General features: G+C 43.4%; 1 protein-coding gene across 1 annotated transcript; it reads right to left on the minus strand.

Moving 5' to 3' along the window:
* Window positions 1–11,818: 11,818 nt before the first annotated feature.
* Window positions 11,819–12,364, minus strand: T265_04716 (hypothetical protein; the record flags this gene model as incomplete). The annotated part of the gene is made up of 1 exon (XM_009169520.1): window positions 11,819–12,364. One exon carries the CDS (start codon window positions 12,362–12,364, stop codon window positions 11,819–11,821), a length of 546 nt encoding a protein of 181 aa, XP_009167784.1.
* Between the last annotated feature and the right edge of the window lie 2,407 nt (window positions 12,365–14,771).

Genomic DNA, 14,771 nt, shown 5'->3' on the forward strand with positions numbered 1-14,771 from the left:
GACCCAATCGCGAAGTCATTGGCGCTCTGCATCAAAGCCAACGCCTTCAATTCGTAGCTACCCAATTTCCGAACAAGCTAAGCATGCCTTCGCCCCCAATGCTTGGTTTTTTTTATTATAATTCCCCGTTTTCCGGTGATCGAAACTGTAGCAGCTGGAACCAATATGCCTATGGCACATGGTTTATAGCCGATAAATTGACTGATTGATCATGGGACTCTGCTGGTAGTCATGACCTTCAGCACCGATCATTAGAAGACATTCATGTGTGAGAAACAGCATAGGTCCACTTTGGCTTGGATATGGCTCAGTATTACATCCCGCAACATATCTAACTAACAGTACTGTTTCAGTAACCGTCGGGGGTCATTTTCTTGAGCTTAAGGCTGCCATAATCTCTGTCGATAATCAGAAACCTTGGTAGAGCTTGCGAATGAAAGATATATCGACCAATTTGTTGCCTTTTATAAAGATATTGTGCTCCAATCCTGTGTAAGTGTTTAGACTTATGACAACACTTCGCCTGAGTTCATCAGATAAACCTGCCTCCTAATCTTTTGTGAACTTCATTATCCGTGTGATTCTTGAAAATTGCATGATTGGCTTTGATATCACGGAGGTTAAAATGGCTCTGGGATGTCCATACAGGTAGAGTGAGTGTGAGGGCAACAAACCTTCTCCTGAAGCAATCATTTCAGGAATACAGGCTATTTTAAGTAGCTTAGATATTCTGCCGCATACACTTGCAAAGTGTAGAAAGCTGTCGCGAAAACGGGTGGGAAAAAACTTAGACATCAAACGTGCAGAACAACCGATCGTTGAGACGAATCCATTTGACTGAAGTGTATAAATTTCCCAATCATCGCTCTATAGTTTGCAAGACCAGAGCGGCATTTAGTATCCTCCAACTCCTACGGCTTGACACAACCTCGCCTTCTACTGGCACAGTGGGCACTGTGGCCATGCAGTCTATACGGGTCAGAAAGGTGGGTCATTTCCATGGGAGATGTACAAAGAGATTCCGCAATTTTGAGTCTTCAAAGTACTGTCCTAACGGCGTTTGAAGATGGGTCACAAGAATTCAATTTTGCACGATATTCCGGATTTATTTTTGTGTACCTCATCAGGTGCACACTACAGATTACAACAATAAATAAATTTAGGGGAGAAATTACTTTGTCAGAGGATTTCTACGAAGTTTATCACGGAACGGAAAGCTGTTTCAGCCTGCGCACATCTGCCTTTACCGGAGAACTCAGCAATTTTAGAACTCTGTTGTTCTTTGCCGTGCTGAGCACGATATCAAATGCGAGCAAATTCAATGCTTGCTCCCATCAGAAGACGGACAGCTGACGAAGCCAGCGGTGTAGACTGTGATCTTGTTTGGCTTTGGTGATGTGTCGAGGCATCACATGGGCCCAAATGTCTTCTTACGCTCAACGGTCCGTGCGGTCCGCTTCACCGGCACTACCATAGCACATTGCATTCTGCAGTGTGTGCTTGATGAGGCAGTGAAGTAAATCCGGAATATCGCTCAAAACTGCATGTTTCCAGGGTCATACAACCAGCTAACAGCACTGACAGACAGGGCTAGTCCTATGGCCAATCACGTACGCGCTTCAGGGCTACGTTGTTCAAAGCGTAGTCATCCTGCTGCGCACTAACTGAATAATTGAACAATTGAAAAACGATGAACTAAGCCCCATGACAATCATATTCATATTTTTCTTATCTTATGGTGAAATAAACTGTAGCAGTTGAACCCAGTGAAGACGATCAATAATTCGATAACTGAAAGGAATTGAATCTTGTCTTTCGAGGCTGTCCGTCCAAACTATATGTAACCGTGTTACACTTATTTACCATGATTATCGTGCCACTACCGCGGGATATTCAAGTCCGGAAGCTTGTGAACAGCGGTTCGCTTGGAGGTTTCCTCCAAGCAACCAGTATGTCTCCAATTGTGCGTTTAGTTGTGCCGTCTTGCCTCGAGGGAAGACGGGTTAGAAAATGTAGGCCCCAATAGCTCACGATCCGATCGTCACACGGCCAATAGTGACTAACGGTTATTTACTCAAACAAAGAAACCTTAACAGGAGTTCCATGCGGCTCCAAACAAATCTACTGTGATCGAGGAGTGAAACAACTTTGTTTTATTTCGCTCATCCTCGGACTAGGCCAACCCCAGACAGCACAGAACTGCAAACTATTAAGTTATCGGCTACGGGGAGGGTCCTTCAAGAAAACTCAACTACACACCGTTTCGTAGGGCCAGCCTGTGAGTCACAGACAAGGTTCAGGACCTTTAAATAAAACCCTTCATTCTCCCACAGTTCTGTGAGTCAGACATTTGAGTAAAAGGCTCAAGGTAGAAGTACTAAACTGTGTTCCTCAGCCTGGGCAAGTGAAAGTCTCGCCCGCACCGACGTTCCTCGCCGATTCCCACTCACTGCAAAGGAAACCATTAGGGCTCACTTGTTTTTCAGTTATCTGAAGATTTACCTTGTTCCATTCGCCTACCGTCAACAATAAGCAAAACAAAACCCTGATGAATCCCCAGGATGTCTCTTCTACATGGGGGATTTCAACGCCAAATGGATAGAGAGACAAGGTTTCCCAGACCTCATGTTTCAGTATAGTTGATGTAAGTCAAGTCAAGACACACACACACACACACAAGATCCGGGCGTGATTATGCATCTAAAATTTCAGGCTCTAACTCAGCTCGTTCATTTTTCACTTTCCGTGTGTCCGGTGATCCAGAAGCGATAACTCATGAAATATAATATAGCCGCACTCAGCCCCAGAGCTGAAAGCGCTTGGATGGATTTGATCTCAGTGAATAGCCATTTTTGCACCGTCCGATTGGCTAGCCCATTTGCCCTTAATGGCTCGCGGTGCCTGAGTGTAGTATCGGCATATGTCCCAACTATCTGCAGTTCTGACGCTGAGAAGAACCATCCCGGCCCCTCCGTCAAACAGGGAGCGCTGAAATGGTGATCCTTGTGGGCGATACAATTGCCCAAGTCGGTCATCTGAACTCCATGGAATCATATTTGGGCGCTCGATGCTTACTTCATGACTAACGTAGAAAATCTTCAATCGTGCACTGTCCACCATGCATTTTTAGCATAAACGCGTAATCTCGAGGTCGCCAGACGCAAATCACCTGACTATCAGCCAACTGTGGCGGGCGAAAATTCAAGAGTACCGCTTCTTCTGGAGCACACAGCTTGATTCCGATCATGCATTGTGCCAGGATGTTTGAAAGTATGCCTTCCTTCTGGCCAGCAAGAAGCGGGTCAATGCACAATGTTCGGAGAACTACTCAAGCTATTCTGAGCTAAACCATCTATTTTCAAAGTACAGCCACTCGCAATATGAAAAGGGGAGCCCTAGTAATCGAGCATCACTGCAATTATTTCATCTGCTACTCAAGTCAGTCAGCAGTCATTGTGTGCATAAGCTGGAAGTCTGTCACAGACTTCGATTTAATGGTGACGTATGCTTCAGTGAATAGGTGCTCTCGACATAAAAATTTACAGCATAGATCCAGCGATTTTTTTGGCATCTGAGTTAGCTGGAAACCAGCTAGTACTCAGCTGCTTTTAATAAGAAAGCTGAATGAAGTAACCGAGCGGACTGCTGTTCAGATCATCGTCAAAACACGCAATCTATGGTTGCATGTATACTAATGGTAAAAAAAATCTATATGCATTCCTTTGGAGACCTTGTAAACTTGAGCTAAAAGTCACATGCTGTAGTCCATGCACTTCAGAGCGTTGGAAGCATTGCCAGTGAAAACCTCGCAGCGCAACGTTAGAATGCACAACCACTTTCCAAAACGTTGTGTGTTTCAGTTCACAGGCTGTTAGGTTCACTTTTAAAATAGGTTGTCGTTACTCTTATAGGCACGCAAAACATTTTAGGAACGTCGACTGCAAATGCAGGTTTAATCTGCAGCTGAAACGCAACAAAATTTGTCTAACCACTTGGTGGAAAAAACAGGATGTTCGTTTTTCAAAAAAAGAGATGACTATTCACTTTTGATCGATTTCTTTCAAGTTAGACCTGAGGCTTTAAAAACCAGAAATCTTGAGTTAAAAGCTTCCAAGCTGTTCGATTAAACTGGACACCGAAGAGTCAGCAGTGATTGTTGAAAGACCATTCAGTGGTTGGGTGAGCAATGCCAACCTATCCACAATCTACTTTCGTGAAAACCATCTTCATTGGTAGACCATAGGGCAAATGTTTTTTAAAATCAGGTTTTGCCTAGTACGTTTGAAGACGGAATCATTTTTACCGGTATTACTTGCTGCAAGGGACGCCAGTCAATGCACGACTGGGTTTGTTTCAACGCAGCCGACCATAAACACGTGTAGTTGATGGAAATGCTTGAGACAGCTCTGCTTCATTGTATGGTTTTTTTTGGTTTGCGGCACTGCGTGATGTCCCGAGAAGCAAAGACAACGTTTTACGTGTAAAGATATGAGACAGCTTTTCAGCCTTCAATGCAGTCAGACTATTGGATGGTCTTCACATTGATTTTTTGGATTTTGAAAATTCACAAGAAGTAACTATGTGAATGATAAGTTTGACCCATTCCAATCGGGGCAAGCGTGACTGGTTCTCCGCAGTGCAAACTAGAGAGTATGTTCCTAACTACGACATTTATATATCAGAATACTCATCATCAAAATAACTACAGTTTATTTCTTCATATCTCAGATGCAATTCAACGTAGGTTAGCCAAACTAAATCAACCTGACCAGTGCTCAGTGATCCGGTGTCAAGGTTTTCAGAGGTTTTTCCGGAAAATGATTCGACATTTAACTACTTCGATATGAAGACAAGATGACGACAGGTGCACCCTCTAGGAGCACCTTTCTTTGGCAACATGTTGCCTCATATAAGGATGAAATTTGCTGCACAGTCTGTTATAGACTAGACGAACCTTTCAACAGATCTTTAAACAAGACGTCGCGGTGTCGACGATGTGACATTCTATTGAGTTTTAAATGCTTCCGACAAATTTGTCCGGCTCAAGTCGTTTATTATGCCTACATGGGTTCCCTTGTAAGGAAATACAGCAGTTACCGTTTTCTCTCTGGACACGAATTCAAACAGCGCAAGACGAGACTGGGGAGAGCGTGTGACCGGACACATTGACGGACGTGAGCTGGTGTTCGATCTGAATAATGATTTGGTGACCTCTGTTGGTCAACACGAAATATGAGTTATCAAAAACACGGTAGTAAAATAATTCAGTTGGACAGAAATGAAAAAATGAACATTCTCAAGAGTCCTTTGAACTTTCCAGAATGTTGTTTGAATAATAAGTGACAACGGGCAGAAGCTACATAGCGGGGTTCAACAACATCCATATCAACCCTCAATTAGATGCATCGGCGGGGATCTGACAGCTGACCAGATACTACCCTTCATCAGTAGTATATATAGACACTGGTATATACCACTGATATTGGGAAGCAACAACAAGCACTGAGTAAGCGCTGTAACAGTTTGAGTAGCATCGTTTCAGAAGGATTTGGTAAGCAGTCGGTGTATTCTATATTTGACAGTCTGAGTATCAGTCTTACCGGTGTAAACCAACCGCTTACTGACCTCTTAGTGCTCTGTGTTCACCACGAATGATGCGCAGATATAATATTCTAAGACACACACTGCAATGAAGAATTATCGTTTCTACACCTCAAGTGATTTTGAAGTCCCTGAACGCCGGAATAAAAGGCCTCGCGGATTTCAGCAGTGTCTTTTTGTGACTGATCGAGGCCTCCAGCAGTGTTAGCATCCCAGAACTGAAATCAATGCACTCCCTCTCACACAGTCATTCTACCAATAGGAGCAAATTACTCCTGTTTAGCGTAAATAAAACAAAAAAATCTGGCCACCCGCTTTAATGGACTGTTCTATTGGTATTCTGCACAGATTCGTTAGGAGGTGACGAGCGATGCACCTTGGTTAGATGTATTAGCCGGGACCCGGTGGTGTCCTCTTGGGGCTTATAAGGTAGGCACACTCCCCGAGTTTCCGTCAACCCTATGTTCTACTTGAACCCGAATTGGACTGTTTTCGAGAAATGCACTCAAGTGGGTACAAGTAGAACATAGGGTTGACGGAAACTCGGGGACTGCGCCAACCTGATAAGCCCCAAGAATGGCGAAACCGGTCGTGGGCTGTCGAAGAGTTTTCAGCAAACTTGTGAGTAGTTTCCTAGAAAAAGCTTTGTTGGCACACTAAATCTGTTCTGGTGGAAGACTCTAATGAATCCAGCTGAGTTTATCATTATGATATCATCCAACTGAAAATGCTGAACGAAGGCCGCCTCGTTTTTCATTTGGTTCGATATTCAAGATACTGCAGCATATTTCCATGAGGTAAACTACTCATAAGGTTGCTGAAGACTATTCGACACTCCATGATCGGTTTCGTTCTTCTCTCTGAGCTCATTCTGGATGACCAGTCCCCGGGTCCCCATCAGCCGTACGCTCTAATTCAACTGAGTTTGGGCGGAATTCACTGAGTACTCTCATTTGCATATGGATTTGGCCTTGATGGGAAGATAAGCTGAATCCAGCCGCACCTCTCATTTGTGAAGTACGTACTCAACGTGCTGCACCTTCTCTCTGAGCTCATTCTGGATGACCAGTCCCCGGGTCCCCATCAGCCGTACGCTCTAATTCAACTGAGTTTGGGCGGAATTCACTGAGTACTCTCATTTGCATATGGATTTGGCCTTGATGGGAAGATAAGCTGAATCCAGCCGCACCTCTCATTTGTGAAGTACGTACTCAACTGAATGTGCTGCACCAGGCCGCCTCATGCTTCATTTGACACGAAATAAGAGATATCGCAGTACATTTTACACACGTAACACTATTCCTAAGATCGCCGGAAACCCATTTTGTCCCCCAGTTTCCGACAACCTAACTCTCTACTCCAACCCAGTTGGCACGAATTTCGCGCAATACGTCAATCTGCACATCAATTTAGTTTTCAAGAAGGCCGATATATTTCTCAACAAAATCTCTCTTTTAGGATGGTCACCAACGAAGACAAAACCGGCCGTGGGCTGTCAAACGGCCTTCAGAAACCTCATGAGTAGTTACCCCCACGAACAACGGTTTCCAGTTATCCGAAAATGTGTGGTTTTCATCAAATGACTCGTCATTTTGTATCGCTCACCTGCGTCTTTCAAGGGATTCTTGTAAAGGAACTCCATTGTCATAAAAGGTGAAGTAATTCGTTGCCAGTTTCTGGCAAATTGCCTTTTATGGTACTGGGTCGATAAAAATCTAAATCCTGTAAAAAAATTTCCACAGAATTTGCTGTCAATTTTCCTTACTCTGGATACCTTGACCTGAGCAGCTGTCTTCAACAATCCCTTTCACGCAGAACCAGCGTTCACTTATGCACAGGAAAACTACCCTTTCCTCTCTTGGTTGTTTGCTAATTTCAGGGACATTCATTAGTGAATCAATTTTTTCTCCCTAATGAGAATTTATTATCCTTCCAAGTGGTACATCCTCGTGTATATGTGTCTTTTCCTCATGTGCGCTACAGTCTTCCTGTCCTAAAATTTGCCAATATTTCTCCTTGTGTCGTTTTGCCTTAAAGACTAAGGAACATGCCTCACTTATCAGTGGCAAAATTTTCGGGACCCAGCACGCTTGTCTCCGGTGACCCTACGGGTTTTCGGTGACTGAATATCCTTTATCGGAGATTTACAGCCAAACAGGTCTACTGGGAGGAATGTGTTACCCGAAGACTCCACTGTATATCCAAGGTGTTCTGATTCACCAATCATCTCGTAGAGGCCCAGAAGTGTTGCACTGAATAGGAATTTTAGGCTTGTGAAGAGTAATGATCTCCGAGTTCTGGCTAACTCGAAAAGCAAACTGTTGCCCCATTCCATATCGAAAAGAATGATGTGCTTGGGAAAGTGAGCCTCTCGCGGCCCTGTGTGTCTTGCTTGCCTATATGTTACAATCAGTTGCATTGAAAATTGTGTTTTTTTATTAACACTGGCATTTGGTCGGAATCTGCTTGTCCAGCAAACTACTGTTCAGTACTGTATTCATCTGCGGCTAACAACCTTCTGATCACATGACTGGAACCTCCAAACCCCCAAAAGGCTGGAGAAACAAGAAGCCTGTGTTCAATAACAATCACCAAACAGCAAAGTTGTCAGATAAGTGGCCTAAGGAATTCTCGACGTGCTTGGGTTATTTTCGCCCACATTCGTTCTGTCCTTTTTGAGCTGGCATGACAATAAATCTCATAAAGAAAGCTACTCGCAAGATTGCTGAAAGCTGTTCGGCGGCCTACAACCGGTTTCTCTCTTCTTGGGGCCTATCGTAGAAGTAAGGTAAGATCGCTTTGAACAGTTAGCCCTTTCATAATAAGTCCTCTTGCGAATACGAACGAATTCGAAGAAATGAACAGTGAGCTGCAGTATACTTCATTGTGTCTCAAACCCTCCTTAAGTTTGGTGTCGAAATTTCATCAGCCAGTTTACTGCGCTGTATTCGTGGAAGACCGTCTCACAGAATGATTGACCCCGTGTTTTCAGGAGACTCGCTGAACTAGTTCCGATAACCAACAGTTCTCACGAGCTATTCCTGAAGTGTTCCCATTCGACGTCAAGTTGCCGGCGCCACCATTAAAAATGAATAATTTCAATAAATAAATGGGGCTTCTGAAATCCTGGTAATCGAATCATGGAACTCATACTAAAAACCCCAGAGAATTCCAGAAAGATGTAAGCGGAGTAAATGCATCATTCAAATGACTCCATGTCTACCCCAGCGCAACAGATTTTCTGTCTCTCTGCTGTCAGAACACGGACATGTTGTTGACTCAGGTTCACTGAGGTTCATGGATTGCAGCTATAGCACAGGAAAATCACTTGAAAAGAAGATACATCAACGTAAATTCGAATTTAGAAAACGAACACCCAAGTTGAAGTGCAGACATCACGAAACCCATTTATACGACTTCTAATTCAGTTCGAATAGTCGAGGCCTTCAGGAAAACAAGCACTACAATTGATCGAGCCTTTCATGATCTATTGAGCCAAGTTTTCCTCAAGGCCACTCCGGAACTCTTGTGTAACTGGCACCGCCGTCCGTTTAGTCAGCTAAAAAACATAGGTTACTTCCGTTACCATAGCTCTGGATAGCGTTGGTCTTTGGTCGGTCTCTCACGTTCTTCATTGGGGCCGGACAATGACTGATGATGATTGTTCAACTGTAACATTCTTTTGGTGCCCAACTTCCGCGCTGCTCGAATGAAGCGCGTTTGAGATACTGCCACACTCCCCAGTTTTAGATAGGAGCGGTCAAGATGCCGGTGTTAGGTTCAAACTACGGACTTTTCGTTTAGTAAGTTCATGCCTCCATCCCTGAGCCATCTCTAGCTTGGGACTGCATTGAGGCCATAGGTCCATACTTCATTTTTTGACCAGGGCTACCTAAGTTAGTTTTATGACTGAAACTCAGTGGTCTTTCCGTAGATAACAGCTATCATAAAGCAAATAAAGCGTGAATAACGCCATGCTAGAAGCCCCATGGAAGTGAGTTGATATTTTGGACAAAATTGGGTGTAATCTGCCAGCCTATCGTTCATAAACTATTACCAGCCAGCAGGTAGCCGAAAGAGATCCTTGGTAACCTCACAACGGAGGTCACACAATAATTGCAGTGAACCAGTTTCGCACCAGTTGCATATTGGAGCGCGTTTTTCAATGGAGTGTGTGACAGGGTCGATAGAGTGCGCGCAGCGGACCAGTTGACTTTAACCCTCAGTTGCATAAGTGCGACTGTCCCGTGCCGCAGAAAACAAACTTTTCTTCAGACTATCACTTAGTCCACTTGCAGAAGTGTCATAACGGTACTACTAACTAGCAATGCCTTGTGGAATGCATCCAACAAAATCAATAAATGGAACCCTTCGACATACCTCGGCACTCTTCGGCGCGGAGTACACTTTGGCTCAGAAGTTAACCACGAATTGCCGCTCTGTCCATTGCAATGAAAACAAAATCCCTAGTTGTTTACGTTCCACGGAGTATTTTTGGCCAAGAAACATAAACTCACTATCTCAACTGGTAAACAACCTAAGAAGGTCTCATCCACCTCCAAATCGAGTGGTCATTATGGTGGGTCGTCATATACATATATATATATATATATATATATATAGCATTGAGTGCACTTATCTCTTCTTTGCTGGGCAGGGTGGTCGATCTGCTCTGTGCTTGATAGGAACTAATAGCGTTGAAGGCTCGATATATTCTATGCTGGCGACAGGCCGTTTTTTTAAAGCCCTAAGTCGATTGACCCAAGACAAAGTCTTGGGTCGACTCAAATACCGAATTATATTGCTTTTTCAAACATATTTTCTGGTGCTCATACGGTATCATAATTGAGAGGTTCAGCTTGGTTCCCGCTAAAACCAAATTGGTATGCGAACGGGTGTGTTAGACCCCAGGCACTTAGGAAGGTGCGTTTTGTGAGAAGAATGGTGAGGAAAGGATGTAACGCAAATTTTGACATGTCGTTTCACCAAGATTACAACAAGAAAGTTAGATGTATTACCTAAGGAGAACAACATCTAAATGTAATCTCTGATGGCGATAAAGTTAACTTGCACACGGTTTTGGCAGCGACTACCTAAGAAGTTTAATGTATGGCAAACACATAGGCCTGTTTTTTTCCAAGATTAGTCGACAAACTACTTGCATAAAACTAGGTAATACTGATTCACATAAAGTCCTGCAGCCTCCTGATCACTACTACATAATGTGGTTAGACTGATGCGTTCTTCAGAAAACCCTGCTGTTTGTGCCCACACAGCATAAAATATAGTTGCTTTACGGAGAGGTTAACACAAATGATGTAATCTCGGGGATCAGGGCCATTTCGAATTCCGATCAGTTCAGTCTTTAATGTACCGACGAAAAATCGATACAAACACAAACGTTTTTGTACGGAAAATCGCTAATCTTCCGCTTCCAAATTGAATGGAGGCCTGTATTGTTCGTACAGCAAACTTTTCCTCCGTCATTTGAGTGACTTACGAAAGAATATACTACAGGTAAAGGTGTATCTGCGTGTTTGTCCCCCGACCTCAGTTCATTGGGGTCAGAGGCCTGCACTAAACGCCACATTTTGCTTCTCGCAAAAAGATTTTTTAACTACTGTGCGCGTGATTTAACCACTGTTGACCGATTTGGATGTTAGCCGGTCAAGCATTTCCCCAAGGGGAATTTCAGTTTCATCAATTACTCTGAACTCTGCACTTTCGTTGCATTGAAATGGGCGACTGAAAAGCAGTTCTTACCTTCTGATGTTAGCCGGACAGTCGAGTGAATCACTATTTTGTGGTAGTCTTCAACCGAATACTCTCAGAAACCTTATGAGTGGTGTGTTCTGTGAAGAAAATGTACTGTGATAACTCAAAAATGGTATTAACTGGAATATAAGGCGATCTTTCGCCGCAGTCAAGTTGAAGATTCGGTTGAGCCTTCCGCTAACATCGAGATACTTTCAGACGGGAGACCGCGCGCAATTTGCTGTTACATGAGGCCAACGAGAACTTGGGGATTGCACCCACCTGTTTAGCTCCAAAATAGACGAAACAAATAGTGGTCTGACAAAGAGTTTTCAGCAACCTTATGAGTAGTCTGCTTTGACAAGAAAATTTTCTACCTCCGTCATCGAATTAGCCAACGGAAATTCTACGGCATACGGACATATATATGTATATATATTTATAAACATAAATATAAATGATCTTACTTACCCTTGTGAGTTTTTGTGAACCGATCTCTTAAGATGACAAGTTCATGAATTGGACCAAATCCTTCAAACAATGGCAGAATATCTTGTTCTTCAATCCACTGAGGTAGCTGACCGACAAATAACTTGATTGGTTCATTATTAGATTTTTCCGTTTCTATGGTTGAGTCCACTGGACAAGAACGTATGTTCGAATGCTTCTGGGAATGGTTAAGTTTTATAGGCTCATCATCAAATGTCTCCTCAAATACTTCCATGTCTGGAGACTGTGGTTGAGGGGCGAACGATTCCAAACTACTCGAGGATAGACTCTCTCCGGGCTGGCCGAAAGCCAAGTGTTCTCTGTGTCGAAGTAGTGTACGTTCACACCAATTGTGGACACTATTCAGGTCGGTCTGAACACTACACAGCTTTTCGTCAGTTCTGATTGAAGCCTCAGTTGATTTGTGCTCGATACTGGGAGAGTTCTGATCAGCTTCTGGAGTAGAACAACCACGGGACAAAGTATTTGTAACAAGATTGACAGACTCTTTCTCAGACATAAACTGACAGTTTGTGGAAGAGGTCATCAGTACATTGAATTCGAATGATGCTGACGCAAATTGGACCAAGTGTTCATTTTGGTTGAGAACCTAACAGTATTGGCCAGCCTAATGTCAGCCTAATCTCACACACCGTTTCATCACGTTCTCATCATGTACGCCAGGCCACAACAGAATCTGAGACAACGAGCTTGGACAACAAACAAATATTACCACATTATGGCTCGTCTAAGCACACACGCACACATAAGCAATCACAACACGGGGGACACTAACGAGTAAGCGGAGCGAGAAAACAATAGGTATCAATGGCTGAACTTGTGCATGTGTGTGTGTGTGTGGGCATGCATTTCCTCGAGCTGCCTATGCTCTCATCCCTTCTCGGCTTTGAGTTGCCCACCCAACCACCTACGCAATCACGTCAGGCACATGCTCGTCTATGCACATGTAGCTTTTTTGTGGCATTGGTTGTGGTGCTCGAGTCGTAGGCCTAACCAAAACAGTCAGTCAATATGCCACCAGAATTGTAACCCAGCTTCAGATTCAGACAAAACGATTCGTCTACCGGTGTGGTGAAAACTCGTTTAATCAATCTGTAATAAACACAAATTATCATATGCCTAGGAAAACCGTAATCGGTTTGCTGAACAAAATCTTCAGAAAAAAAACGCGTTAATCTACCTGCTCATAACCGAATTGGGCTTGTCAAGCGTGTAGCTTGAGTTCACGTCTCAATTTCCCACATTTCCAGTTCTTCCTAATATCCTGCTGAATTGACACTTAGGTATGACCTGTTCACTTAGTATCGCTTTCGATAATTTAGCGAGATATGCCAATTACCAACTCGTATGCAGGAATTTTGACCAGATGTTAACAGAGTAGATCACCTTGCGTTTCAAAAAGGCTCAAAAGAACTGTACCTTAAAGTCAAGATAGTATAACTGTTGATTAGTTATTCACACCAGGAATCAATTCACGTCTACTTGGAGAGATGGCTCGGTGGTTAGAGCGTGAATTTACGTAACAGCAGGTCCGTGGTTCGAACCCGATTTCTGCCTCTCGACTTCCCCTGTCTAGTCTTGGGCAACCTGGCAGTATCCCAGCCCTCGTACCTCTCTTGGGTGACATGGCAGCTAGACATTGATAGGGTGATACTGCTTAACGATTGTCTTTTTTATCTTTTACTTGGCAAACTCTTGTGAGGCGGAATCTCATATTGCTGACTTTTTTAAAATTCATCTCCTGGATGCTTGCCTACAAAAATGTTCTATTTCGTTTGGTCTGAAAGGCCGCGCACACACAGGTGAGTCGAGTGAGTACGAATAAAGCAGTAAGAGGTGTGAACGGCCAGGCTTGCAGCTAATAGCCTCTGAAAAAATCGAGTTATTCTTTCGTCGTCGAATTTTCAGCAACCTTATGAGTACTGCAGTACGAATATACATGTATCGCGATATCTCGAATATCTTAGCGACTGAAACATGAGACGGCCTGGTGCAGCTCATTCAGTTGCCTGGTGATATCACAAACAAGGGATTCAGCTGGGTTTCAGATGAGTCTCTCAAAAAACCAAATTACTTTGCAAATGAGTGTATTTCGCGAGTTATTCTTCCATCTGGAAGCCACCCTCAATTTCTATTTGGTTTCTTTCGAACCAATAGTTTCTACATAAAACAACATAAAACCATATCTGTAAGCCGCTTAGGTGTCACGCTGAGTACGCTCAATCCGTATGTGATGTGGTCGAATGTCTTTCTTCCCAACCTTTGCGTCCAGGGGATTTTTCGGTTCCAGGTCAAAATATCGAACAGTTTGTTACGGAATGTACCTTCTCTCATTGACTCTGGTCCTTCCCCTGTCCCTGCACGCTGGAAGCATGGATGACGCACATACGGCGAAACCAAGAACGGGCCATTCAACTGGATCGATATGTTGCTGATATTTGTTCACAATACAGACGGACGTTGCCTACATATCAATTGTTGGACGAGGCTAAGAAACTGAGTATGCTTGATTAACTGCAGTCTCATGTGAACCTACTTTCACTGACTCTATTCCGGTTAGTATTGACACGGTGAATCAAGTCTACGTTGTGATTGTTAGGTTCACGAGCCAATACGAAGACTCCAGAGTGATAACCAGGACAACTGTACCGATTATCCAATAAAGTGGAGAGTCACAGAAGAAGATGGTCGGAGAAGGAACAATTGTTTATATGCGAAATTTATGGAAGGCTTACTCAGAACCTCAGAGTGTCAGTTAGTTCGTTCTTGGTGTAGTAATTTTCCTTAGGTTATTAATTTGAATTTGATTGACTGACAGATATCCGCTTGAAGGACCAAACAGTATACTACTATCTTATTTATCTATCTACCTTATCGATTTTAGGTACTTCTCCTTGAGGTTTTAA

Source organism: Opisthorchis viverrini (genome assembly GCF_000715545.1).
Source record: "Opisthorchis viverrini unplaced genomic scaffold opera_v5_81, whole genome shotgun sequence".
NCBI classification, from domain to species: Eukaryota; Metazoa; Platyhelminthes; class Trematoda; order Opisthorchiida; family Opisthorchiidae; genus Opisthorchis; species Opisthorchis viverrini.